The sequence below is a fragment of the Aotus nancymaae genome, unplaced genomic scaffold (assembly GCF_030222135.1).
Source record: "Aotus nancymaae isolate 86718 unplaced genomic scaffold, 86718_ANA_hifiasm-v0.15.2.pri h1tg000029l, whole genome shotgun sequence".
Lineage (NCBI taxonomy): Eukaryota > Metazoa > Chordata > Mammalia > Primates > Aotidae > Aotus > Aotus nancymaae.
The window spans coordinates 85,404,589-85,432,158 of NW_026988442.1; the positions used below are offsets into that span (position 1 = coordinate 85,404,589).

The window sequence follows — 27,570 nt, forward strand, 5'->3', positions numbered from 1 at the left end:
AATTATCATCTATCATGTAGAAAGTTAATAGATAATGTCTAAAACAGAAAAGAAAAATAATAGGGAGATGTTAGAGATGCAGAGGTAAATACAGAAAGATATAGCTAAAGTGTTGAAAAAAGTTTCCGCTAGAGATGGGGAGGTAACAGGAAGGAACACAAATGGTTTCTCAACAATCTTACAGACCTGGTCAACTCCTTTAGTGGTATGATTTACAACTTTGCTAAAAACGAAAATTTACGACTTAAAAAAAAAAAATTATATATCATTTGGCTTGACAGTTTCACATTTAGGATTTTCCCCTAATGAAATAATTGGACTAGAGAACAAAGAATATTTATACAAGGATATTAATTGTATGGTTTATAACAGTTTAAAATGGAAAATAATCAAATGTGGACTCGGGAACAAACAATACTTATACAAGGATATTAATTATGGTATGATTTATAAGAGTTTAAAATGAAAAATCAGAATGTTAATCATTAGAGTTGGAGAAACAAATTATATGTTGCTTTGTATCTATTGAGATGATAGCATAACTCTATATAAATATGAAAATACATCCATAAGATGGCCTTATGGAAAAATACATGTTATAATTTCACAAATATGTTTGATCCAGTTTATTAAAATATTACATACATAGAAGAATTCTGAAAACATGCTAAAAAGGTTAACAGTCTTACATCTGTGAAATGGAATTACAGATATATTCTGTATTTTTTTAATTTTCTGGATCATGACAATGAACATGTATTGCTCTTATAATTAGAAAAGGTAATATACATTTCTTTATTTACATGGCAGTTGTAATAGTCAATGAGTCACATACAAAAAGAAGTATTCATTTTTCTGAGCAATGAATATGAATAGTTTTCAATTAAGTCAAGGATTCAGAGAGTATTCCATAAATATATTCATTTCCAAACAGAATTCTAAGACTCATAAGTTCTCTTTTTAATCTATACATATTGTTGGTAATTTTTCCCTTCTGCCTTGTAGAACTATGTTCCATAAATATTGGCTGAAGTTTAGAACAAATTAAAACGTAGTCATTCTACTGGGGAGAAATTAAAACAATAGGAATGTATTATTTTTATATTATTTTATTAATTTAGAGACCACCACAACCTTCTAATTGGAAACCACAGTTTAGGCAATTTGGGGAAAAGAAAAAGGTTTCTATTTTTTTTTTTAATACATAATAGTTGTACATATTTATGGAGTTCAAATATTGTCATTTTTTTATATTGGACACCTTCTGAAATGGATAAAATAACTCCCAATTAAAGTTATGTTTCTCTTCTGTTCGATAATCTTAACCAAAAGCTGTTGCTCCAACAAAACTCATTTTAACATACAATTTATTGGCCAGGCGTGATGCTCATACCTGTATTCTTCGCACTTTGGGAGGTCGAGGTGGGAGGATTGCTTGAGCTCAGGAGTTTAAGAATATCCTGGGCAACATAGTGAAACCTTGTTTCTACAAAAAAATGTTAAAAATTAGCCAGATATGGTGGCACACTCCTGTGATGCCAGCTACTCCAGTTGCTGAAGTGAGAAGATCACTTGAGCTCAGGAGATTAAGGCTGCAGTGAGCTGTGATCATACCACTATACTCCAGCGTAAGCAACAGAGCAAGACCCTGTCTCAAATATATAGCAAGATCCTGTCTGAAATACACACACACACACACACACACACACAGTTTATTTAGACTTGTCAGATCAGAATGAAATGCAAATTAAAAATTATAACATATCTGACCAAAGCCATATTAACTGTAAGAGAGTTCCCGTTAGTGATAAGGGACATAATAAGAGATTCGTAGCTATCCTCTTTAACACATAGACCACCTCTTTTTTTCTGTCAACCACACCATGCACAAAATAATGTGAGGGAAAGCTCTGTCTGCTATAGCCCATTACTACATTTTCCCCAGTACCATTGGCTCCCAGTTCACCATACTTCAGGTATCTCACAGACATTTGTAAAAACTTGGAACTAATTGGTATACAAAAGCATCATCACACTGCTAGTGCACAGAGGGAATATATGAATGTCTACCATCTACTTCACTACATAAGTAGACAAAAAAGCAACTTGAGAGAATGAGCATAACTCTAAATTTGGATAGTCCAGATTGTAAAGCTTTGAGTTGAATTATCTCATCCTTACCTTCATAACAACTCTAAGAAATAATCAGGTTAGATATATGTTCTGTTTCCGGAACTTCAGATGTCTAAGGTCACAAATTTCAGAAGCAGCAGAGTAACTTCTAGACCAATGTTCTTTCTACTGATGACAATACCTTATTGGATTTTATTGACTTTGTATTGGTAATGAATTTTAATAGTTGTGCTTTTATTTCTTTATGCCTTTACCACAACTTTTTTGTAAAACCAACCCCATCATTTCCTTTTCAGCCTGGCGTATCATTCTTCAGACTTCTCTCCCATATGTTTTCATTGCTGTGTTCCTAGAACATGCTGTTCATATTTCTATTTCTTTTGTCTCTTCTACTTTAATTACTTTTTTGTCTTCTTACTTTGCACTATAGTGCAAGACTATGAAAACGACCATACAAGATGAAATTGTGCAGGATCTTGATGATTAATGGGAAAAATTATAGTTGTTCCCATGACCTTTAAATTTATTGTCAAAACATTAAGAATTTCCCTTACTGTCTCTTATAAAGGTAAAAAGAAATGAAAAAAATAGTAAAGCTAATATGGATTTTTGCGTCCTGTAATTCAAAACATTAGAAACACTGAGAATTTAAATGTTTTATTTTCTTGTGAAAACTCATCATGAGTAGTTTCAATGGTGCTTGCCCCTTCCCTGTGGTACAGCTTAGAACACGAAGTGAGCATCCTTTCTTGCCTTGGCAAATTGTCGTAATCCTGTCTACTTGACACGCTTTCAACGTTTTGTTCTTTGAACTTTTGATGTTGTGTAGTATCTCCAAAAGTTTCTTTGGCTGCATATCTAGAGTCTCTCGAAAAACAGTAGTGTTAACATGCCCATGGTCTCCTATTGCTTCTCTGACTCTTTATGGTCGATTCACACCTCACCTCCAGCATTAATCACTTTGCTGCACTTTCATCTTTTGTGGCCAATTTCCTCTTTAGATTTAGGTTATTCATTTCAAGATGGGTTTATCTCTGGGAGACTAGGAAGCAGCCCAACTACATGCTTTCCTGTCTGCACTTGAACTGAAAACAGATGTGCATTGTCAGATGACCAGCAGACTGGAAGAACTCATGTGACTGGCCACATTATGATGGGTGTCTATTATTTATGTAGTGTTTTTTTATTGAAAAGCTAGTAACAAGGTTTGTACTTTTTTCAGTTATTCACAGTAAATACACTGTGGTAACTAAAATTTGAATTATATTGTTGAGGGACTGGTGTTATTTAACTAAACCATGGTAACTGAAATTTGTATGTGTCTAGACAGTGTAAAGTTAGGGCTACTTGTGTATATGTGCCTGTAAATCATCAGTATTATTTGTATGTCTATGCATATAACAGGTCACCAGGAAAGAAATTGTTGAATGAAGAAGGAACAAAAATACTATCTCTCTGGCAAAGCTAGAGTTCTACATTTTAAAAATAGATGAATAAAAGAATAGATGCTTTTCTATATGTAGTTTAGTTTTCCTGCTATAGGGTCTATAAAAATAAAATCCTGTGCTCTACTTTCAGAAAGTTGCATGCCAATCTGAAACCTTATCTATATTACATTACAGGCTGACCTCTGTGTCCCTAGATTGAATGAAGGGGACCAAGTTGTACTGATCAATGGTCGGGACATCACAGAACATACTCATGATCAGGTTGTGCTGTTTATTAAAGCTAGTTGTGAGAGACATTCTGGGGAACTCATGCTTCTAGTTCGACCTAATGGTGAGTACTTTATATAGTACCAGATATTTATCATAATTTATTACTGTTTGTAGCTGAACACAGCAGCTAGATTTCTGATATAAAATGTAAGTCACCTAAGTTTCCTGCTCCAAGCACAGTGGCTTCCATTGACACATGGAGCAGAATTCAAGTTCTTTGCCACCCACCCCTTGCTCTCCTACTCAGCCTTGCTTACTTTCCTCTCTTCTACACTAGCTTTCTTGCAGTTCCTCAAATATTCCAATCTAATCCACTTATTAGGGTTTTGGTCCTTGCTGTTCCCTCTGCTAACATACCCTTCTTGATTTCATTATGACATACCTATACTTCATTCAGGTCTCTGCTCAGATGTCATCTTCAGAAGGGCTTTGTCTCCCGACTATCATAGCTAAAATGGCCTCCCATTTCCCCTAAATAGTAGTAGTCATAGTACTAGTACTCAGTAAAAACTAATTGAATGAATGAATAAATTTGAACTCTGTTCCGCTTTTAGAAAATGCCATAACAAGCTATAGTTGAAGTGTTTTTAAAATACTGTCTGTTTTCAGTATATATCTACTAGCCTAATCATATTATCTCCCGATCTGGACTGCTGACTTGTTAATTCATAGTTATAGATTTCCAGGTTTGGAGAAACCTTGAACACCATAAGCTCTAGCTCCTTTGCTAATTGCTTGAATTTCCTCCACCACAACGTCAAGAACATTGTACCGATATAGAGCACTTGGTGGATCCTGAATCAGGTCATTCCATCTTTGGATAGCTCAAACTATACATTGAACTAAAAGTCCATCTTTCTTCAGTCCTGCTCCTAATTCTATCACTTTATGCTATGCATTATAAGTTTAACCCCTCTTCCTTCAGTTTTTTTTGACAGCAGCTAATTTTCCCAGAAACCTTCCTCCCTTTATCCAGTTTAACAGTCCTAGGGTCTTCAGCCAGTGTTCATATGGCATTGTTTAGAGTTACCTCAAAACTCTTATCAGTCTCCTCTAAGAAAAAAGTTTTATATGTCTAATATACCAGGATTAGACATACTCTTCTGGTTTTATTCTGTATAATTTACTATTAATTATTATTTTAGCCACAGAATAATTACTGTTAATGCCATATTACCACTTGTCATATATGTACCACAGAAAAGTAAAATACCATTCAAATTCTATTTGTCACCACTACACCCAACTCTGAAAAACTTTGCAAGGATATTTCTTTTTTATAAACAAACAAAACAAAACAATCCTCTTTTTACCTCTTGTTCACAAATAGGCGTTTTCATTTTATCTTCTCCACTTTGTGTTCTTTTCCATTCATGGTCTAGCATTGGCTTTCTAGGAAGATTAAAAGGACTTCAACAGAACATTCTATTTTGACTTTTCAAGGAACTTGTTCATTTAGACCTGATACTTAGGTGAGTCATTAGGCATTTTCTGTCACATACAGCTACTTAAATTTTAAACCAGGAATAATATTATTTTTTCTGTATTTATTGTATTCTGTTTTCTCTTGATAATTGATCCTAAAGAACTCAATAATATTAGCTAACAGTTATTAAAGCTTTCTATGCACCTATGCTCTTTTGTGTATTTTCATTTAATCCTCACAGACATCCAGTGAGATAGATGAATTATCCCCATTCTAGAGTTGAAGATACTTTGACACCAAGACATTCAGTTACCTGCTCACAGATTCAACCAGAATATGAATAAAAATCCATGTGATGCCAAAGACCCAGCCTTTTTGCAATTCCAAATCTCATCCTTTTGCTTTAAAGTAGGAGAAGAACCCACCTAGGGTCTACTTCTTGCAAAAGATCTTTCTAAATTGTTTTATAGTCAAAATGTGGAGCCAGATGTGCATCTACTTTCATTTTAGGTCTATCATGTCCATTCTTACTTTAAGTAACATATAATTAAAATTTAAAACTATGTTTGCTAAGAATATGTTTTTGTTTTTCTGATCTTTTCCCCTATAATTCTTATTTCTTCTTAGTCAAAATGTTGTCATACCTTTTTGTGTTTTCATCCTTCATTTCAGAAATTTATTTTTCTAAAAAATGTATACATATTCAAGGAGAAACCAGATCTCTTAGGCAAGGGTAAAGGAGGCCCCTACCTTGGCTCCACATTTTAGAAGGCCCTGCTTTGGCTCTCATTCTTCTCCCAATGGAGTCATGATTTTATAAGACCAAAAGGACATGCCAAGTTATAACCTCCCTTCCTTTTCTATACCACTTTTTTCAAACCTCATTTCTAGGTCCAGATAACCCTGAGCCTTTCTAGATCTTCATGGGTATTTTCCTCACATCCATTCTCTCAAGGTTGGCTCATATGGTATGTGTATCCCAGCCCAGCAGGTGGCTAAGAGGCTGCAGTTTATAGAGGGAGAGGTGTAGACATAGCTTGCATGTGGGCTGGGATCTTTGCATACATATGTATAGGTCCCTATGTTAAAAAATGGAACCGAGAGTGGGAAAAGAAATACGGTGGAATACAGGCCTAGGATCTAGGGTCTAATTCTCCTCACATTACCATGACCATGAATTCTGGCTTAGAATTCTCATTTGAAGTCTGACTTCCCAGGTTGTTTTGTAGATACATCACAGAAAGAGGATGAAGTATATTTTGTTTGGCACTGTGTTCAATTTGTTGTAACTTCTCATAGTTAGACATATGGTGTATAGGCCTCTATTTGTCCTCTTGCCCTAGGTCCCTCCAAATTAAGGGCAGGTGTATTCACAGCTGCTTCTCAGCAGCTCTTCTCTTTCTTATTATCTCTTCAAGTTACCGACATTTTCAGCCATGTAGCCAAGAACACTTCTTCCCTCCAAAGGTACAGCAAAGCTCTTCAACTCTACAACTACTTTCTGTCCCCGCGTAGTGACACCAGACTCCGATCTGGTGTAATTCTTCATAAATGAATTATTTTTTGAACAAAACATTATACAGTGTATCTGATAAATTCCTATCGTGAATTCATTAAGATTTCCATACGTTTTGGGGTTTGGTTTTTTTTTTTTTTAGCTGTATATGATGTAGTGGAAGAAAAGCTAGAAAATGAGCCAGATTTCCAGTATATTCCTGAAAAAGCTCCACTAGATAGTGTGCATCAGGATGACCATTCCCTGCGGGAGTCAATGATTCAGCTAGCTGAGGGGCTTATCACTGGAACAGTCCTGACACAATTTGATGTAAGTAATATCATTATACATAAAAAGCATTTTGCTGATTTATTCTGACTAGTTTCCTGGTTTCTTAAGTACCTAATCTATGCATTATAATTCCTAAATAAAAATGATATTTTGAATAATGTTTTACATAAAGAGTTCCAAAATGCCAACTTTTAAAAATTGTTCCCAAAATACTAGCTATGGTTATATAAATAGAATATATTTTTTGAAAAAGGGAAAAGGAAATTTTATACATATGTCATCAAACTAAATTATTTTCTGTAGTTAAATAGTTGTTTTTTTGAAAAGTGGCAGATGAGGATAGGCTATTATAGACTTTAAAATCCTGAGGTAAAGGAAAATAACTTATTTTTGAAGTTTATACCTTGTCATATTTAATCTTTATTTTTTGTCAGTGCAATCTTGAAAACTAGAAAAAAAAACAAAACTTTCAGACAGATCATTATATCCAGAGAACTAGAATGCTTCTTCAGTGCTTATAATAGGCATTTTGACCCATAAGCACACAGTAGATTTTGAAATGTTTTATTCAGACTATATGAAATTGATTTGTTTAAATTAGTAAACCCCAATTTTTTGTTGTTGTTGTTGTTTGTTTTTGAGAAGGAGGTCTCACTATGTTGCCTAGGCTAATCTCGAACTCTTACATCCAAACAATCCTCCTGCCTCAGCCTCCCAAGTAGCTGGAATTACAGGCATGCACAACCATGCTAGGCTCCCTGGATAGTTCTTAATGTGTTTTTAGACATGACCATCATTAATACTTTTTTGCTCTGACATAGATATTATAGGTAAGTGTTTAACTCTAAAACATTTAGGATATATCTGTTAGTTTTTGTTCAGAATTTCTTAGTTCATATACTGTAAACACCTCCAAACTAAATGAAAGTTAAATGTTTTCTGCAGATTTGCTACTCACAACTTTGGGTGCTTCTGCTCTAAGCTGAATTGGTTTCACTAGTTTTACCACTTTTCAAAATATGACACATAATTTATATCAGAAACTGAAGAATTCAGATTTGCAAATCTGGTTCAGTACTCTACTAGCCTACGGGATATCATTGTATAGATGAGCTAGTCAAAGGGAAAAAAAATCTGTTTCCTGTTAGTATAGAAACAAGTCTGGAAAACAAAACAGAAATTGTTTATGGCTTTTGTTGGAATGGTTCCCCTTTTTTTTTTTTTTTTTAGCAACTTTATCGGAAAAAACCTGGAATGACAATGTCTTGTGCCAAATTACCTCAGAATATTTCCAAAAATAGATACAGAGATATTTCTCCTTGTAAGTATCTTATTGTCTCTGTTAAATTTAATCTTTTAAACATAACTTTACTAAAACATTGTTTCTTTTAAATGTTTTTAGATGATGCCACACGGGTCATTTTAAAAGGTAATGAAGACTACATCAATGCGAACTATATAAATGTAAGTTTATTTTTATTATGCTTTTGCCATTTAGAATAATAGAGACCACTGTGAACTTTGAGGTTATTTTCTTTTTGTTAAAATCCTAACCTGGATAGAATATTAAAACTTCAGATATTTAAAAATATTATCAAAGTAATATTAAAGAAAAAAAGAAAGAAAAATGTTAAAGAAAATATTTTGGTACTTGTGTATTAATAGGTAGAGCAGTGAAAATGGAATAGTCCCTTCTATAAGTAGACTTAGATAAATACTAGAATTTTGCTTATGGTAGAGATGGCCTTTTAAATCATTGGAGATAAAACAGACTATCCAATGAAAGGGTGGTTGGGTCAACTGCTTAGAACAGCAGCCCCCAACCCCTGGGCCATGGACTGGTAATCACTTATGGCCTGTCAGGAACTGGGCCATACGACAGTAGGTGAATGGTGGGCGAACATTATCGCCTGAGCTCCATCTCCTGTCAGATCAGCGATGGCATTAGATTCTCATAGGACTGCAAACCCTGTTGTGAACTGTACATGTGAGGGATCTAGGTTGCAAGCTCATTATGAAACTCTAATGCCTGATGATCTGTGGTAGAACAGTTTCATCCTATAACCATCCCCATCTTCCACCCTTCCAACCCCCCTCCATGGAGAAATTGTCTTCCAAGAAACTGGCCCCTGGTGCCAAAAAGGTTGGGGACCATTGGTCTAGAATATGTCATTGTAAAGAGGCATTTTTTTTCTTACCTGCAAAAAAATTACTATTTTTTTCTTAACTCTGTAATTAGAAAATTTCAAATATACAGAAGGAGAGCAAAAAGTAAAATGAACTTTCATATACACATCACTCAGTTTTAGCACTTGTCAACTCATAACAAATCTTGTTTCACCTTTACCAGGTTCTTTTGAAGCAGATCTTTATATCATATCATTCATCTATAAATATTTCACCTCTGCTCACTCTTGATACCAACATATATTTCAAATATATCAAAATGTAATTTTTTAAATGGGATTATGAAATTACTTAAAAGAAATAAGTGAGAATTGTTTAAAATCTCTGGGAGGTTTGTTAAACTTAGATACATGTCTAAGTTTAAAGAGATTGATGAATTTGACAAGATAAAATTTGTTATTTTGGGTACGCTTAAAAACTACTAAAATCAAATGACAAATGGAATTATTTAAATACTAGAAAAGGCTTATTTCTTTAATATACAAATAACTTCATAAAGGAATAAGAAAAATAAGCCTGGGCAACATAGTGAGACTCCATTTCTCGAATTAAAAAATACAAAACCAAAAATATTAGTGGACATGGTAGTGCATGTCTGTTGTCCCAACTACTCAGGAGGCTGACTGAGGTGGGAGAATTGCTTGAGCCTGCAGTGAGCCACGATCACAGTAACTGTCACTGGGTGACAGAACAAGACCCTGTCTCAAAAAAAAAGAAAAAAGAAAGGCTTTCAGCTTTCGGCTCGGAGGAGGCCAAGGTACAACTTTCTTTGGTCGTCCCCAATCCGGGTTCTTCCGACACCAGCCACCTCCACCATGCCACTGAAGTTCGACTCCAACGAGATCAAAGTCGTATACCTGAGGTGCACTGGGGGTGAAGTCAGTGCCACTTCTGTGCTTGCCCCCAAGATCGGGCCCCTGGGTCTGTCTGCAAAAAAGGTTGGTGATGACATTGCCTAGGCAATGGGTGACTGGAAGGGCCTGAGGATTACAGTGAAACTGACCATTCAGAACAGACAGGCCCAGATTGAGGTGGTGCCTTCTGCCTCTGCCTTGATCATCAAAGCCCTTAAGGAACCACCAAGAGACAGAAAGAAACAGAAAAACATTAAACACAGCAGGAATATCACTTTCGATGAGATTGTCAACATTGCTCGACAGATGCGGCATCAGTCTTTAGCCAGAGAACTCTCTGGAACCATTAAAGAGATCCTGGGGACTGCCCAGTCTGTGGGCTGTAATGTTGATGGCCACCACCCTCATGGCATCATAGATGACATCAACAGTGGTGCTGTGGAATGCCCAGCTAGTTAAGAAGCACAAAGGAAAATATTTCAATAAAGGTCATTTAACAACCGCTGGAATAAAAAAAAGAAAAAAAGAAAGAAAAAAGAAAGACAGTTCAATGAAAATAATGGATAAAGGACATGCAAAGACAATCCATAGAAGAGGAAAAGATGCAGATGACATTTCTAATAGTCATTTTTAAATCTGTACAAAAGTAGAGAGAATAGTATGAGTCCCTCCATACCTCTTAACCTAGCTTCAAGAGCTATCAACCAGTGGCCAATCTCGTTTCAGCTAAGTAATAACCTCCAAATTATTTTTAAGCTCACATATGTCACTGTATTTGTAAATAGAGTTAATTCTCACCATTCGATGTTGTCATGCTCTAGGAAGTCTTTGTACGTGCTAAATTAGTGAGTATTTAATCATTGCTTCTAGGGAAAATACAGGGTTAAATTCCCCCTGGCTTAAAGTCACAACATTTTCATCAACTGATTAATGCATAGTGTTGTTTCTGTTTAAAAACACTTTATTTAATATATATTGCTGATTCATTGACCTTGAACTCAGAGTCAACAACACTGTAACTCATGCCTCAAGGAAGCTTATCTGACACACGTAGTTTCTCCATGAGGTATATCACATCCTTCTTGCACTTAGAAACACTAGTCAGCACTTTAAAACCATAGTTGGGGTCCATTTTTAAACAGCAAAATCACCAGTAAAAAAATCAAAAAGGTGAAAAATATGACACTACATAGAATGAAAAAGGCCACTTGTTTACAGTATGAGAGCTAAAACAAAACGTCAAGTTACTTCGTTTCATCTCACCTGGAAATGTGCATATCTTCAGCTGACTCAGATTTTTCACCACTCTGAGCATGTCTACCAGATGACCAAGAAGTCCCTGCAACTGTTTTGAGGGTTATGAATAAATTTTAGCAAGTAGTCAAATTTGCAAATAGAGAATCCTTGATGGAGTATTAGCTACTTAAGAATATAACTCTTCTAAGGGCTTTTATTTTGGTAGCAAAACCACAATACTGTCATAACACTTAGAAAAATAATATCAAACAGAGTTAAATGGAAAAATACATGAAATTTACAAAAAAGAAAACTGCAAATGAAAACTTCAAGGAATTCTGTTTCACCTATGAGATTGAAAGAGCAAAAGTTTGATTATACCTACATGTAGGTCCACATTCTTTATGTGAAATCTTCAATTAAATATGCTTTGGGGCCAGGGTGCAATAGGAGCTCATGCCTGTAATCCTAGTACTTAAGAGAGGCATAGGCTGGAGGATAGCTTCAGCCAAGGAGTTTGAAACCTGCCTAGGCAGCATAGGAAGACCTCATTCTCCACATAAAGGGCAGTGAGTGGGGGAATATAGAAAAATATGCTTTGGGATTCCAAATTTTTGGAATTTTGAAAGGTTATTTGGTACATATACCATATACTATCATAAGTAACATCACTGGCAGGCTCTGGGACATGTGCCCTGTAATCAATATGTCTGAATAGTTAACAGCAAGCTATAATATATTCTCCCTAAGTAAGACTAATAAAGAGTACAAATAATCTTAGGTCAGTTCAGGTCAGATTTGCTGTCAAATGAGCACAGGTTGGGGCAAGATTACAAAAATAAAAAACATGCATTTCACAGCATTGGGAGTTTCAGAACTGTGGATGAGGAATTATGGATATATTAATGAGAGTATAGAGAATAAGCACTCTTCATACATTACTGGTGGAAGTATTTATTGGTAGAACCTCTTCAGAGAGCAGCTTGGCATTGTCTATCAAAATTTTTAATGCACATACATTTTGATTTAGCATTGCCATTTCTTCCTGTTTTGAGGGTTATGAATAAATTTTAGCAAGTAGTCAAATTTGCAAATAGAGAATCCTTGGTGGAGGATTTGCTACTTAAGAATATGCTTCTGATAAGACCTTTTTTAAATAAGGCCTGTATTTTTGTATAAATAGAAATATATTTCTACATTGCACAAAAATGTTAGGTTTACAAAAATAGTCAGTTTAGCCTTGTTAACTGCCAGCATATAGATTATCAAGGTCTTAAATCTGTATTAAATATTTTGTTGTATATTTATACAGTAAAGCCATTTAAAAGGGTGAAATTTTATGTACTAATCAAACATGATCTCGAAGATCAAGTAAAAAAGAGAAATAAGAAGCAGAACAACATTATACATAGTATGCTGCCATTTTGTAAAAACAGTTTTACAGAAAAGTGGGAAGTTAGTTTTGCATATACGCTTGTGTGTTGTATATAGAATGTCTCTGAGAAGGCTATATGACAAATAGAGAAAAAAATTACTTTCCTGGGTATAAACAAAAGTAGCTGAAATGGGAGAAGAGATTTTCTTTATTTACTCTTTGTTTTTCTTTGAATTATCACCTTTTTAAAAAAATTAATCTCAAAATGTAGTAGGATGACTGATGACTGATCTTTCCCAAATACTATTTTACCTCTTTCCAAAAATTATGAACTTAAAATATACTTCTAATAACCTCTAAAGTTATTTTACATGTAAAAATTCAAGCTAAAACAAGTGGCAGAATTTTTGTTCTTCACAGATTTTACCAATAAACTATTTACAGATAAATATTTTTTATTTCTTTACCAAATCTCTGCCTCTGCAACAGAATTCTGTGTTAAGCTACTTTTAAAATCATAATAGGCTGGGTGTGGTTCACACCTGTAATCTCAGCACTTTGGGAGGCCAAGGCAAGAGGATCACTTGGGCCCAGGAAAATATTTGGAAAGTATTTAAATTCTTATTTCCACTAATTAAAAGATAAATATATCTAACTATTGAACATTGCCATGAAATTTCTTATACAAATAAGAAATTGATAAAGATTTGTTTTACTGATGGCAGTTTATTGAGATTAGTTATATTTACTATAATAGTGGATGATTTTCATATTCCTGATTACTGTAAAAAGTAATGCAAAACATTTTATTTTCATGCCTTTTTCTTTCTAGATGGAAATTCCTTCTTCCAGTATTATAAATCAGTACATTGCTTGTCAAGGGCCGTTACCACACACTTGTACAGATTTTTGGCAGATGACTTGGGAACAAGGTTCCTCTATGGTTGTAATGTTGACCACACAAGTTGAACGTGGCAGAGTAAGTCATAGTTGAATCTTACACATTGCTTGGACTATTTTCAAATTATATTGCACATATGTAGTCAAAGTATTCATGTTTATTTAAGCTTTTGTAACCTTTAATCTTTTCTTGTGGTTTCTTGTTTTAAGTCATCATGGTTAAGTGCATTAAACTGTGACTAACACATAAATAGATGTGACATAAGTATTAGCCACTACTGTCATTGTTATTATTTAAAGGGATTAATATACATCTGTTAAGGGACTTGTATCTAAAGTATGTACAGAGCTCTTTACAACTCAACAGTAAAATTATAAATAATGGAATTTTAAAATGGGCAATGAATCTTAATAGTTCTCCAAAGAAGATACACAAATCGCTAAGAAGCACAAGAAAAGATGCTTAACATCATTATCATCAGGGAGATGCAGATCAAAACCTTAATGAGACTTTGTATTCACAAGGATGGCTAAAATAAAAAGGACCAATAAAAAGTGCTAGGGATGATATGGAAAAAATAGAACCCTCCTATACTGCTGGTGGGTTTATAAAATCATGCAACCATCATTTTGGAAAACAGTCTTGTAGTTCCTCAAAAAGTTAAACGTCTAGTTGGCATACTTATTAATTTCATTCCTAAATCCAAAAGAGTTGAAAAGGTCTGTCCACACAAAAAGTGGTACATGAGCATTCATAGCAGCAGCATTTATAAGAGCCAAAATGTAGAAACAACTCAAATATACGAAATAAAATGTGGTATAGTCTTAAGGTTGGATATTATTTAGCAATAAAAAGGAATGAAGTAGTGATACATACTACAGCATGGGTAAACTGGAAAATACTTAGCATAGTGAAAGAGGTCAAAAAGACCACATATTGAATGATTCCATTTTTATGAAATGTCCAGGATAGGCAAGTTTGTAGTGACATAAAGTAGATTAGTGGTGGTCTAGATCTGAGGTGAGATAAGGGGAACGGATGAGGGGGTATGAACAGTAACTACTAATTGGTATAGGGTTTATTTTGGGTGTAATGGGAATGTTCTAAAAGTAATTGTGGTGGTGTTCGCACAGTTCTGTGAATATACTAACTATTGTGTACAATAAATGAGTGAGTGGTATGGTATATGAATTATGTCATTACAGCTGTTTTTAAAAATGTTAAGATTTAATGAGGATATTTGCAGTCTCAAAACATAGCCAGAATACTTATTATTACAAAGGGAAAAAAGTGACAACGAAAAAATGTCAGCTGGGCGCAGTGGCTCATGCCTGTAATCCCAGCACTTAGGGAGGCTGAGGCGGGCAGATCACCTGAGGTCACAAGTTCGAGACCAGCCTGACCAATATGGTGAAACCTTATCCCTACTAAAAATACAAAATTAGCTGGGGTGGTAGCACATGCCTGTAATGCCAGCTACTTGGGAGGCTGAGGGAGGAGAATCACTTGAACCCAGGAGGTGGAGGTTGCAGTGAGCCAAGATTGTGCCATTGCACTGCAGCCTGGGCAAAAAGAGTGAAACTCCATCTCAAAAAATAAAAGGAAGAAAAAAACACTAGTTGGCAGATCTAGATGAAGTTCATTAAATTATTCTTGTAACTTTTCCATAAGTTTGAAATTTATTCAAAACTAAAACATTTTTAAACATTGGAGAGCTTGAATCCATATGCATATTATTTTATTTATTTATTATTTATTTATTTGTATCAATATTAGGTTAAATGTCACCAATATTGGCCAGAACCCACAGGCAGTTCATCTTATGGATGCTACCAAGTTACCTGCCACTCTGAAGAAGGAAACACTGCCTATATCTTCAGAAAGATGACACTATTTAACCAAGAGGTAAGAGGGCAGGATATCTGTTTATTAGAACTGTTGTATTCAAGGCAAAGACTCAAAGCTGAAAATGTTTTTAGTTTGAATACTGGTTACTAGGAAATACTATAAAACTTACTGAATTATTTATCTGCTTTAATGGGGTACTTTGGAATTTCATTAAGAGTATTACCCTATTCTATTATATAATTGTTGTTCTCCAGTTTCTATGACTAAATATGAATGGTCAGTGAAAAAGGAATGTGGTAAATAATATTTATTACTGTTACTACTTTGCCTATTCAGAACAACTATTTAAATATTTTTGATTATTAAAAAATCTTTGACTCCAAGTAGTATCAGTACAGTATTTGGGGATGTCTGTGGAAATGGAAAAAACAATTGAAAGCTATTAAATTATTTTCTTTTCTTAAAAGAGTAGAGGAGAGCAACTTCACAGTCCCCTAAGTATTAAGAAGGAGAAGATTGTAACCAGGACCTTCTGAGAGCAGATGGGGTGTAGATTTCTAATTTCCAGCTCTTAATTCTGCCTGGGTCAGTCCCCTTGGCTTCGATTGAAACTGATTAATAAATGATGGCTCAGTATCCCAACTGGAAGATGTAGATAGAGAGCATCATGCTGCCAGTTCTGTCAGGCTGCTAGAGACAGTACACCCTACTTTCACTGCCTGCAGCTAGATACCCCCTGCCAACCACCTTCGGTTTTAAAAGGGACTACAAGAAGGAAGTAACTGCTGGAGAAGAGCAAACAGCATAAGCTATGAGTGCCCAGGACTATCCCATCAATGGTCAAGCCTTTGGAAATGGGAACTCCCCTCCAACCCCAAGAGCATAATTAAAGGAAACCAGAGATACAGAGCCTTACTGACTAAAAGGGAAGAAGCCAGAAGTTGTGCTAATTTATAGAAAATGAATCTAGCATTGAATGAAGCTAAAATTACAAGAATTTTACAATTTCAAGATTTTATGGGCTAGATCCATCAGAATAAATTTAGGGTTTGGGGACACATACTGTGTAGTTCATGTTCTAATGTAACAAGTCAACCCAATAAGATATTTCTTCATTTTCTCAAATTGATAATGATAATGGCTATGTATGTATAAATAAAATAATGTCTATCTTTAGCATAGTCTCTATTATACTCCACCTATAGATTATCCATGACAGTTTTTTTTTTACCATAGTGACTTTTCTTTACATACCCTGAGTACATTAGAACTAAGACATGAGCTAGTTTCTAAAGTTTGAGCCAAACATAATTGGGAAAATAAGTTTGCTCCCATAAATAAATACATACATGGATGGATCAGTGATAGCAGATACTACCTCAAGTCTTGAATACATTTTACGTTTACTGTTCAGGAAGCTCTCTTTAGTATAAATGGCAATAACCATAGTTATAATAATAGTGTTGAATGACTGTAGCAACCAGTTATTGAGTATATGGTGCCAAGTAGCTGATTGGGTGATTTACAGGTCCTCTCATGGAGACTTTTTAGCATAAGACTGTTTCTTTAAAGTATAGATGTTATTTCATTTTTCATTTGAAGGAAATTAGGTTCTGAAACATTGAATGCCATAACTGGCAGAGTCAAGGTTTGAATCAAGATGTATCTAAACCCAGCACTCTTACTGTCTCCGTTATACCAACCACTGGCTCTCCAAAAAGAATTAATCCCACTGATTTGACTTTGTGTTTTTATTGTCTCCAGTTTTTAATATACATTTATGTTGAGTTTTTATTTTTCTGATTTCCATAATTTCATCTGCATTGTGTGAGGATTAGTTCAGCTTTCTTCACAAAAAAATATTCTTTACCATTTTTGCTCACCCAAGAATTCCTTAGTTTTCTTTAAGCATTTATCTGGGTCTTAGTTTGTTTCTACCTATTTACTTGATTATCATCTTAAAAATACTTTACACGTATAGAAATTGAGTTATAAGGAGATAGAGATCCAAGATGGCTGATTACTACCAGCTCAGGATTGTCGCTTCCAGTGAAAGTGCAGAGAACGAGAGGACACCACACTTTCAGACAAATTTTTGTTGCTCACGGACCAGGAGATTCCCAGCGGAGGAGCCCCACAGGTCGCCAGCGCGACTCTTGTGGCCTGTGCAGCGGTTCCCGGTGCAGAGTAAACAGGACTGGGTCCCCTTTTGGTCGACATTTGGAGCTCCGGGAAGGCAGAGTCACCCATTCAGCTGATTGAAAAAGGGACTTAAGAACAAAGCCAGACTGGAGATTCCTGGGCAGAAAAGCACCACGAATCTTAACACTGCTGTTTTAGCCAGCACAGTGGGTTGCTCAGATTCCGGCACTGGGAATCAACAAGTTGGACGTCTACTCAGAGACCTAATTTGAAAGTCAGTAATTACAAAGATGACAGGTGGATAAATTTACAATGATGGGAAGAAACCAGCATCAAAAGGCTGAGAATACCCAAAATCAGAATGCCTCTCCCTCTACAGGGGATCACAGTTCCTCTACGGGGGATCACAGTTCCTCAACAAGCGAACAAGGCCTGATGGAGAACTAGTGCGTTCCATTAACAGAATTAGCGTCAAAAGGTGGATAATAAGAAACTTCTGTGAGTTAAAAGAACATGTTCTAGCGCAATGTAAAGAAACTAAGAACCTTGAAAAAAGGTTTGACAAAATCCTAACGAGAATAGACAATCTAGACAGGAATATAAGTAAATTAATGAAACTGAAGAATACAATACGAGAACTTCGCGAAGTATGCACAGGTTTTATCAGTCGAATTGATCAAGCAGAAGAAAGGATATCAGAGTCTGAAGACCAACTTAATGAAATAAAACGAGAAGACAAGATCAGAGAAGAAAGAGTAAAAAGGAATGAGCAAAGTCTCCAAGAAATATGGGACTATGTGAAAAGAGCTAACTTACGTTTGATAGGTGTACCTGAATGTCATGAAGAGAATCAATCCAAGCTGGAAAATATTCTTCAGGATATTATTCAGGAAAACTTTCCTAACCTAGTAAGGCAGGACAATACTCAACTCCAGGTAATACAGAGAATACCACAAAGATATTCCTCAAGTAGAGCAACCCCAAGATACATCATCGTTAGATTCACCAGGGTTGAAATAAAGGAGAAAATTCTAAGGGCAGCTGGAGAGAAAGGTCAGGTTACCCATAAAGGGAAGCCTATCAGACTCACAGCAGATCTCTCAGCAGAAACCCTAGAACTAGAAGAGAGTGGGGGTCAATATTCAATATCCTCAAAGAAAAGAATTTTCAATCCAGAATCTCATATCCAGCCAAACTAAGCTTCATAAATGAAGGAAAAATAAAATTTTTTGCAAACAAGCAAGCACTCAGAGATTTCATCACCACCAGGCCTGCTTTACAAGAGCTTCTGAAAGAAGCACTATACACAGAAAGGAACAACCAGTATCAGTCCTCCCAAATACTTACCAAAAGGTAAAGAGTATCTCCATAATGAAGAATCTGTATCAACTAATGGGCAAAATAGCCAGCTAGCATTAAATGACAATATTAAACTCACAAATCTCAATATTAATCCTAAATTTAAATGGATTAGATGCCCCAATCAAAGACACAGACAGGCAAATTGAATAAAAGGTCAAGGCCCACCAGTACGCTGTATCCAGATCCATGTCATAAGCAAGGACGCACAAGGACTCAAAGCAAAGAGTTAGTGGAGGACTTACCAATCAAATGGAGAGCAAAAAAAAAAAAAAAACAGGAGTTGTAACTTTCATCTCTGACAAAATACACTTTAATAGTAACAAAGACTAAAAGAAACAAAGAAGGACATTACATAATGGTAAAAGGATCAATGCAACAACAGGAGTCAATGATCATAAATATATATGCACCCAATATAGGAACACCCAGATACATAAGACAAGTTCTTAATGACTTATAAAGAGACTTGGACTCCCGCACAATAATAGCGGGAGACTTTGACACCACATTGTTAATATTCGATGGATCCACGAGATAGAAAATTAACAGGGACATCTATGATTAGAACTCAGACCTGGAACAAGTAAACTCAGTGAATATTTATAGAATTCTTCACCCCAGGTCCACAGAACATACATTTTTCTCAGTATCACATTACACCTATTTTGAAAGTGACCACATAATTGTAAGTAAATCACTCTTCAGCATTTGCATAGCATTTCACAGACTTAAATAAAATACTGGTTGGCTATTTGTTATTTTCTTCCCTTATTCCTTCCTGTCTCCGCTGTTAAGCACAATTATCGGTGTAAAAGAAGTTTTTAATACCTATTTTTAGATTGCATTCCAGCCTAGGCAATAGAGCAAGACTCCTGTTCTCTCTCCCCCTTTCTCTTTCTCTTTTTTTCTTTCAAAAAAAAAAAAAAAGAAAAAAGACTTCGTCTCATGCGTTTGCTGTTTACTTATTTTCACAAGAATTTGTGATTCTGTAAAAAGCCTGAGGCAGTATTTCTAAAACCAAAACAAGGAGAAATACTAAAATAAATATTTGGATAATTCTGAAATAAATATTTGGATAATTTCTTTTTTAAAAAAAAAGAAATCGAGTTATAAAAAGAGTAGTAATGTCATTAGCCAATGCTTAACTGGATACAACTATTTCTATAAAGGTTTCTTTCCTATGTTGAAATTTTTCATTCTAATGAGTTTATACATAACTTTTGGTGGAGAAGAGGAGTGGTTGGTTTTGCTTTTCTTCTAAAATTCAAATGACATGAATATATCTTAAAAATAATGTCATAGTACCAACAGTTTCATATTCCTGCTATGCAGTAACAGACCAATACACTAAGACAGCAGGGATACAGCAGACAAAGAGTTTAATGATCGCAGGGTACTGAGCAAGGAGATGGGAGGAGACCCACAAATCATCTCCCCAAGGAGATAAGATCTGGGATGGGGTTTTTAAGGGGATTGTGGAGAGCAGGGGGCTGGGAAATTAAAGTCATTGATTGATTGAGATAAGGTGGATAAAATTATCAGGAGGTGAAAACTGCATTTTTTGGTGAGTTAGCTTATCTCAGGGTCCTTCAGACCAACTGAGTAAGTAGTTTCATTAGTATGCAGGACCCAAAAGAATGTCTCAAAGGGGAAATTTAACATCTCATAGTATCCCAAGTTGTTATCTGTAGAGCAGTAAGGGGAACTATAATCTTATAATGGGGCCTATGGGATTCTGAGGCAAACAGGCACGAAACAACTATGAGGAAGCAGGTCAGAGAGCAACTGACCTACTGATCAATGCTGAGTGTGCTGGAAGCTGGGTTTAGTTTTCTGTCTCCCCCTCCCTTCTTTCCTGATTAATTTTATGAGGTTTATAGGGACAGTTTTAATAATACCAAAGTCAAGGTACATAATTTTTCATTTGCTCTTAGAAAAATGAAAGTCGTCCACTCACTCAGATCCAGTACATAGCCTGGCCTGACCATGGAGTCCCTGATGATTCGAGTGACTTTCTAGATTTTGTTTGTCATGTACGAAATAAGAGGGCTGGCAAGGAAGAACCCGTTGTTGTCCATTGCAGGTATTCTGTTTTCTGTCTTTTATGAATGTATAGCTGAACAGATATGTCATTTTTAAGAGAGAGTACATACTTTATCCTTTATGTTATTGTCACTGTGATAATTAGAGCTCAAAGCCATGCTCTGAAGGTAGAATGCAAAGGATATGTTCTAACATATGATTGGCAGTGACTTTATCATAAGACATAAAAATAATACTGATTGCACTGATGTTTAGATGCTCCTCCTTTTCATATTTTGACACCTCTGAAATTGGTCTTAACAATTTATGATAGATTTGATGAAATACGGAATTGTGGGTTGTCTTAGACCATTTGTGCTGCTGTAACAAAATATTTGAGACTGGGTAATTTAAAAGGAACAGAAATGTATTTCTTATACTTCTGAAGGCTGGTAAGTTCAAGATCAAGGTACACACAGGTTCTAATGAGTGTCTCATGAAGGCTGCTCTCTGCTTCCATTGTGGTACTTTGTGTCATTCTCTGGACAGGACAAATGCTGTTTCCTCATATGCTATGGGACAGAAGGGGTGAACTCACTCTCTAAAGTCCTTTTATAAGGGCCCTAATCCCATCCATGGGGGATCTGCCATCATGACTTAATCACCTCCTAAAGGTCCTACCTTTTCTTTTTTCTTTTTTCCTTTTTCTTTTTTTTTTTTTTTGAGTTGAAGTCTCACACTGCCACACAGGCTAGAGTGCAATGGCATTATCATGGCTCACCGTAATCCCTGCCTCCCAGGTTCAAGTGATCCTCCTGCCTCAGCCACACGAGTAGCTGGAAGTACAGGTGCACCACCACACCTGGCTAATTTTTGTATTTTTTTGTAGAGTTGGGTTTTTGCCATGTTGCCCAGGTTGGCCTCAAACTCCTGCGCTCAAGGGATCCACCTGCCTCAATCTCCCAAAGTGCTGGGATTATAGGCATGAGCCACCATACCTCACTGGTTCTACCTCTTAATATTATCACATTGGTGATTAAGTTTCAACATAGGAATTATAGGGGACTCATTCAGACAGTGGCATAGACATTAGGTTACAGCCTAATATTTAGATTCCCTTCCTCCTTTCTTGCCTGTGGCTCCTCTTAGGACATTCATTGAGTACTCCTACCTCTCTTGGAGTGGCCCTACCAAAGGATATGCTACTTCTAAAAGCTTTAAGTAAACAGCAGGCTACTTTATTCCTCTGAGACCAGGTCCCCTTCTGCCCGCCCTCAAAGGGCCAAAAATGGTGATTCCAGCCTTTACTGCTTCTGACCCAGAGATTAGGAGACAGAAGTTTTTCCCTCCCTATTATGGCCACCTTTATTAAGTAATTTATTCAGAGGATGTATTGAGATATCTTTTTATTCTTAAACTTTATAGCACATTTTAAAAGTAGACTTTCAAATCATCAAAACAGATTATAGACCAAAATTTGAGAGGCAAAGTAGCAAGAACAGTGAAACACATTTGGCCATTTTACATCCCAAGTTCCTGATAACTACTGCATTTGTGTTCACAGATTAGAAGTTAAAAAGTTGTTCTTAGCTCAGTGGTAAAGTTTAATTTAAATTTTATTTAAAAATGAGGCCGAGAGCAGTGGCTCATGCCTAGAATGCAGCACTTTGGAAGGCTGAGGTGGGAAGATCACCTGAGGTCAGGAGTTTGAGACCAGCCTGGCCAACATGGCGAAACTCTGTCTCATTAAAAATACAAAAATATTAGCTGGGCGTGGGGGTGCATGTTTGTAATCCCAGCTACTTGAGAGGCTGAGACAGGAGAATCACTTGAGCCCAGGAGGTAGAGGTTGCAGTGAGCTGAGATGGCACCATTGCACTCCAGCCTGGGTGACAGAGCGAGACTTCATCTCAAAAAAAAAAAAAAAAAAGGTGTTTTTTATATCGAGTGTAAAATATTGTCTTTTGTCTATTCATTGATGGTTTATTATTGTCATTCTATCATTTTGCATTTTAAAGAGGAGTTGCTTCAGTAAGCTTCTATTCCTTGTTCAGATTTTAAAAACTGAAATTTAACTCTTTTAAAATAGTCTTTTTCAAACTAATGTGGTAGCTGGAAGATACAGAATAGTTAATTGATATTAAAGGAGTCAGTACTTTTTTTTTCTGTTTTCAAAATATTCTGTACTTGGCTTGCTACTTTTATAATATAAAACATTAAAGTGATACTGTTCTTCTGTATTATAATTCAGTTTTATGCACTAAAGCTGCAAGTAGTTTAACAGAATAGTAACAGTAAGACCTTACCTGTATTTTTCCTTTTTAGTGCTGGAATTGGAAGAACTGGGGTTCTTATCACTATGGAAACAGCCATGTGTCTCATTGAATGCAATCAGCCAGTTTATCCACTAGATATTGTAAGAACAATGAGAGATCAACGAGCCATGATGATCCAAACACCTGTGAGTACTGTACTTTGTATACAAGTGTATATTCTTTACATGATGATTTTTGTTGCCGATATGTATTCTAAATTATATTTTTTTCCTTTTTTATCTTTCAATTACTTGCCATGGTCAAATAACCTCTAGCACAGGAGTAAGCAAACTACTGCCCACTAGCCAAATCTGGCCTGCCACTTGTTTTTGTAAATAAAGTTTTAGTGGAACACAGCTATGCTCATTTGTCTATGCCTGCTTTCATACTACAACTGCAGAGTCTGAAGTTGGAACAGTACCATATCGCCTGCTATTTCTAAAATATTTAATATCTGACCTTTCACAGAAAAAGTTTTGCCAACATGCAAGTTGCCTGGCATATTAAACCTTGAGTGCTTAAACAGGTACAGAGGAACTGGCTTTGTATTATTTAGTTGAGTTGAATGCTGAGAATGATAGTATCCCTGAACGGGAGGATCTTGATAGACCTGCTCTCTGTGAAATAGCTGTGGTGAAATTGTTTTTTTTTCTTTCTTCGAAATATGGAACACTTCACGAATTTTCATGTAATCCTTGCGCAAGGGCCATGCTAATCTTCTCTGTATCATTCCAATTTTAGTATATGTGCTGCTGAAGTGAGCACTTTTTTTTTGAGATAGAATTTTGCTCTTGTTGCCCAGGCTGGAATGCAATGGCGTGATCTTGGCTCACTGCAACCTCTGCCTCCTGGGTTCAAGCAATTCTCCTGCTTCAGCCTTCTAAGTAGCTGGGATTACAGTCTCGTGCCACCACACCCAGCTAATTTTGTATTTTTAGTAGAGATGGGGTTTCATCATGTTGGTCAGGCTGGTGTCGAACTCCTGACCTTAGGTGATCACCCACCTCGGCCTCCCAAAATGCTGGGATTACAGGTATGAGCCACTGCACCCAGCTGTTTTTCTTTTTACATAAGAACATATATTGAAAGAATAAAAATTACGGAAATTAAGGTGCTTTTTAGTGTATTCTACACTGAGTATTAATTATGCTTCAGGAGCCAAAAGAGGAATTGTGGAATTTTGGTGTTAAAATTATGTTTCGTACTGATTGTGAAATATTAGCATTATTGGTGGAATAGATTACCTGAAGGAAATTGACCTATGTGATCCAGTAAATTCCTGTCATTTTTTGTTGTTGTTGTTCTGTGAGACAGCATCTCACTCTGTTGCCCAGGCTGGCATGCCGTGGTATGAGCATAACTCACTGCAACTTCAGCCTCCCAAGCTTAAGCAAGCCTCCTACCTCAGCTGGGACTACTGGCATAAACCACCATAGCTGGCTAATTTTTTAATTTTTTGTAGAGAGGGGATCTTGAACTCCTAGGTTCAAGCAATCCTGTCACCTCAGCCTCCCAAAGTGTTGGGATTACAGGCATGAGCCACCATGTCCAGCCTGGTTTTTAATTATAGAAAATTTCAAACAGACAAAAATAGACAATATAATATAATGAATATCATGTTAATACTCAGACCCCATTTGCCATATTGTTTCATCTGTATAGCTGTTCACTTTCCCTATATTTCAAGCAAATCTTAGACATTTATCATTTTGTTCATAATACTTTAGTGTGTATCTCTAAAAGGTAAGGATTGATTTTCCTTTTAAATAAAACCACAGTATCATTATCACATTGAAATGTAATCAGTTTCTTAATATTATCAAATTGCCAGTATTTGAATTTCTAGTTGTTTCCTAAAAACCATCTTTCTAAATTTTATAGCAGCTTTATTAAAATATAATTCACATACCATAAAATTCAGCCTCTTCAAGTATACAGTTGAGTGGGTTTTGTGTATCACAGAGGCTTGCAACCATTGCTACTATATAATTTTTAAAACATCTTCATCCTCCCAAAAAGAAACCCCATACTCATTAACAGTTACTCTCATTTGCCCTCATACCCTCCCTAACCTCCTCCAACCCCCAACCTCCAACCTAGGCAACCACCAATCTACTTTCTCTCTCCATAGATTTGCCTATTCTGGACGTTTTATATGAATAGAATCATACAGTTTGGTCTTTTCTAACTGACTTCTTTTAAGTTGCATATTTAAAAAGAAAGTATGGATACATATGTACTGCAGTATGTATCAGTTCTTTATTCCTTTTTATTGTTCAATAATACTTCATTGTATAAATTTTTACCACATTTTGTTCATGCATTAATCTGTTGATGGACATTTATTTGGTTTGTTTCCACTTTTTGGCTATTATGAATAATGTTGCCATGAATTTTTATGTAAACATACATTTTCATTTCTCTTGGGTATACCCAGGAGTGTAATTGCCAGGTCATGTTTTCATTCTGTTTAACCTTTTAAGGAACTGCCAGATATTTCCAAAATGTCTGTATCATTTTGCAGTTCCTCTAGCAGTGTATGAGGATTTTGTTCTTCACATCATCATCAACACATGTTGCTATCTGTCTTTTTAATTTTAGCCATCCTGCTGGCTATGAGATAGTATCTCATTGCGAATTTGTTGTGCATTTCCTTGATAACCAGTTGTATTAGTCTGTTCTTATATTGCTATAAATAAACACCCGAGACTGGGTAATTTATAAGGCAAAGAGACTTAATTGACTCCCAGTTCCCCAGGCTGTACAGGAAGCATGGCCAGGAGGCCTCATGAAACTTAGAGTCATGATGGAAGACAAAGGGGAAGAAAGGACGTCTTCAGGAGAGAGACAGAGAGAAAGACGCGGGAGGTGCTGCATACTTTCAAACAACTAGGTCTTGTAGAGAACTGTCATGAGAACAGCAAAGGGGAGGTCAGACTCAATTATTCAGTCACCTCCCACCAGGCCCCTCCTCCTACACTGGGAATTATTATTTGACATGAGATTTGAGTGAGGACACACAGCTGCTGTTAAGCATCTTTTCATGTGATAATTAGCTATTTATTTGTATATATATTTTTGGAGAACTTTTCAAATCTTTTGCCTGTTTTTGAATTTGGCTGTCATTTTATTATTGAGTTGTTAAGTATTTTTTTATATTTTCTGGATAAAAGTTTCTGATCAGATCTGTGGTTTACAAATATTTGCTTCCATTTTCTCTTTTTGTTTTCTTGATTATAGTAGTTGATGCACAGAAGTTTTAAATTTGGTGAAGTCCAGTTTGTTTTTCCTTTATCACTTATGCTTTTGGTATCATAGATGAGAAATTATTACCTAACCCAGGGCCACAATGATTCTATGAGTTTTATCGTTTTAGCTCTCACATTTAGAACTGATCTATTTTGAGTTAACACACACATTATTGTGTGCGGTTTGAGGTAGGTAGGGTTCCAACTGCACTCTTTTGCATGTGATTACCCAGTTGTCCCAGCACATTTGTTAAAGGACTGTTCTTTCCCCTTGAATTATCTCAGGGCTCTTGTCAAAAATTAGTTGACCACAAATGTAAAGGTTTATTTCTAGACTTTTAATTCTATTCCATTGATCTGTATCTCACTGTCATGATTACTGTAGCTTTGTTGTAAAATTTAAAATCAGAAAATGTAAATCTCTCTTTTTCGTTTTCCAGATTGATTTAGCTATTCTGTGTCCCTTGCATTTTCATATTAATTTTGAATAAGTTTATTCTTTCTGAAAAAAGTTTTTAAAAAATGACAACCAGAATGATCATAGGGATTGGGTTGAATCTCTAGATCAAATTGGAAAGTACTGTCATACTAGTGATATTACATCTTGCAAAGCATGAACACAGGATGATCTTTCTGTTTATTTAGATATTCTTTAATAATTGTAATTTTCAGCATGCAAGTCTTGCTTTTATTGTTTGTTTGTTTTTGTTTCTTGGTTTTTTTTTTTTTTTTTTTTTTGAGACACAGTCTTGCTCTGTCACCCAGGCTGCTCAGCTCACTGCAACCTACACCTCCTGGGTTCAAGCAAGCCTCCTGCCTTAGCCTCCCAGGTAGCTGGGACTACAGGCACATGCCACCACATCTGGCTAACTTTTGGATTTTTAATAGAGATGGGTTCCACTATGTTAGCCAGAATGGTCTCAATCTCCTCACCTCATGATCCACCCACCTTGGCCTCTCAAAGTGCTAGGATTGCTTTTATTTAAACTTATTCCTCAGTATTTTAGTATGTTTTGG

General features: G+C 35.8%; 1 protein-coding gene, 1 non-coding gene and 1 pseudogene across 4 annotated transcripts in view; 2 read left to right on the plus strand and 1 right to left on the minus strand.

Annotated features, from left to right (window-relative positions):
* Positions 1-27,570, plus strand: part of PTPN4 (protein tyrosine phosphatase non-receptor type 4) — a 220,490-nt gene that overhangs the window by 180,386 nt on the left and 12,534 nt on the right. For all 3 annotated transcript variants that reach the window (XM_064382839.1, XM_012468378.2, XM_012468381.2), the window contains 8 exons: positions 3,756-3,912; positions 6,936-7,102; positions 8,294-8,384; positions 8,466-8,527; positions 13,548-13,694; positions 15,393-15,521; positions 20,903-21,051; positions 23,316-23,451. In XM_064382839.1, coding sequence (XP_064238909.1) covers positions 3,756-3,912; positions 6,936-7,102; positions 8,294-8,384; positions 8,466-8,527; positions 13,548-13,694; positions 15,393-15,521; positions 20,903-21,051; positions 23,316-23,451 — 1,038 coding nt within the window. The remainder of the gene's footprint in view (positions 1-3,755; positions 3,913-6,935; positions 7,103-8,293; positions 8,385-8,465; positions 8,528-13,547; positions 13,695-15,392; positions 15,522-20,902; positions 21,052-23,315; positions 23,452-27,570) is intronic.
* LOC135277002 (large ribosomal subunit protein uL11-like) lies at positions 8,544-13,532 on the plus strand (annotated as a pseudogene).
* LOC135277050 (U6 spliceosomal RNA) lies at positions 23,964-24,070 on the minus strand. Its single transcript, XR_010344661.1, has one exon. It is a non-coding gene; the product is annotated as a U6 spliceosomal RNA (small nuclear RNA).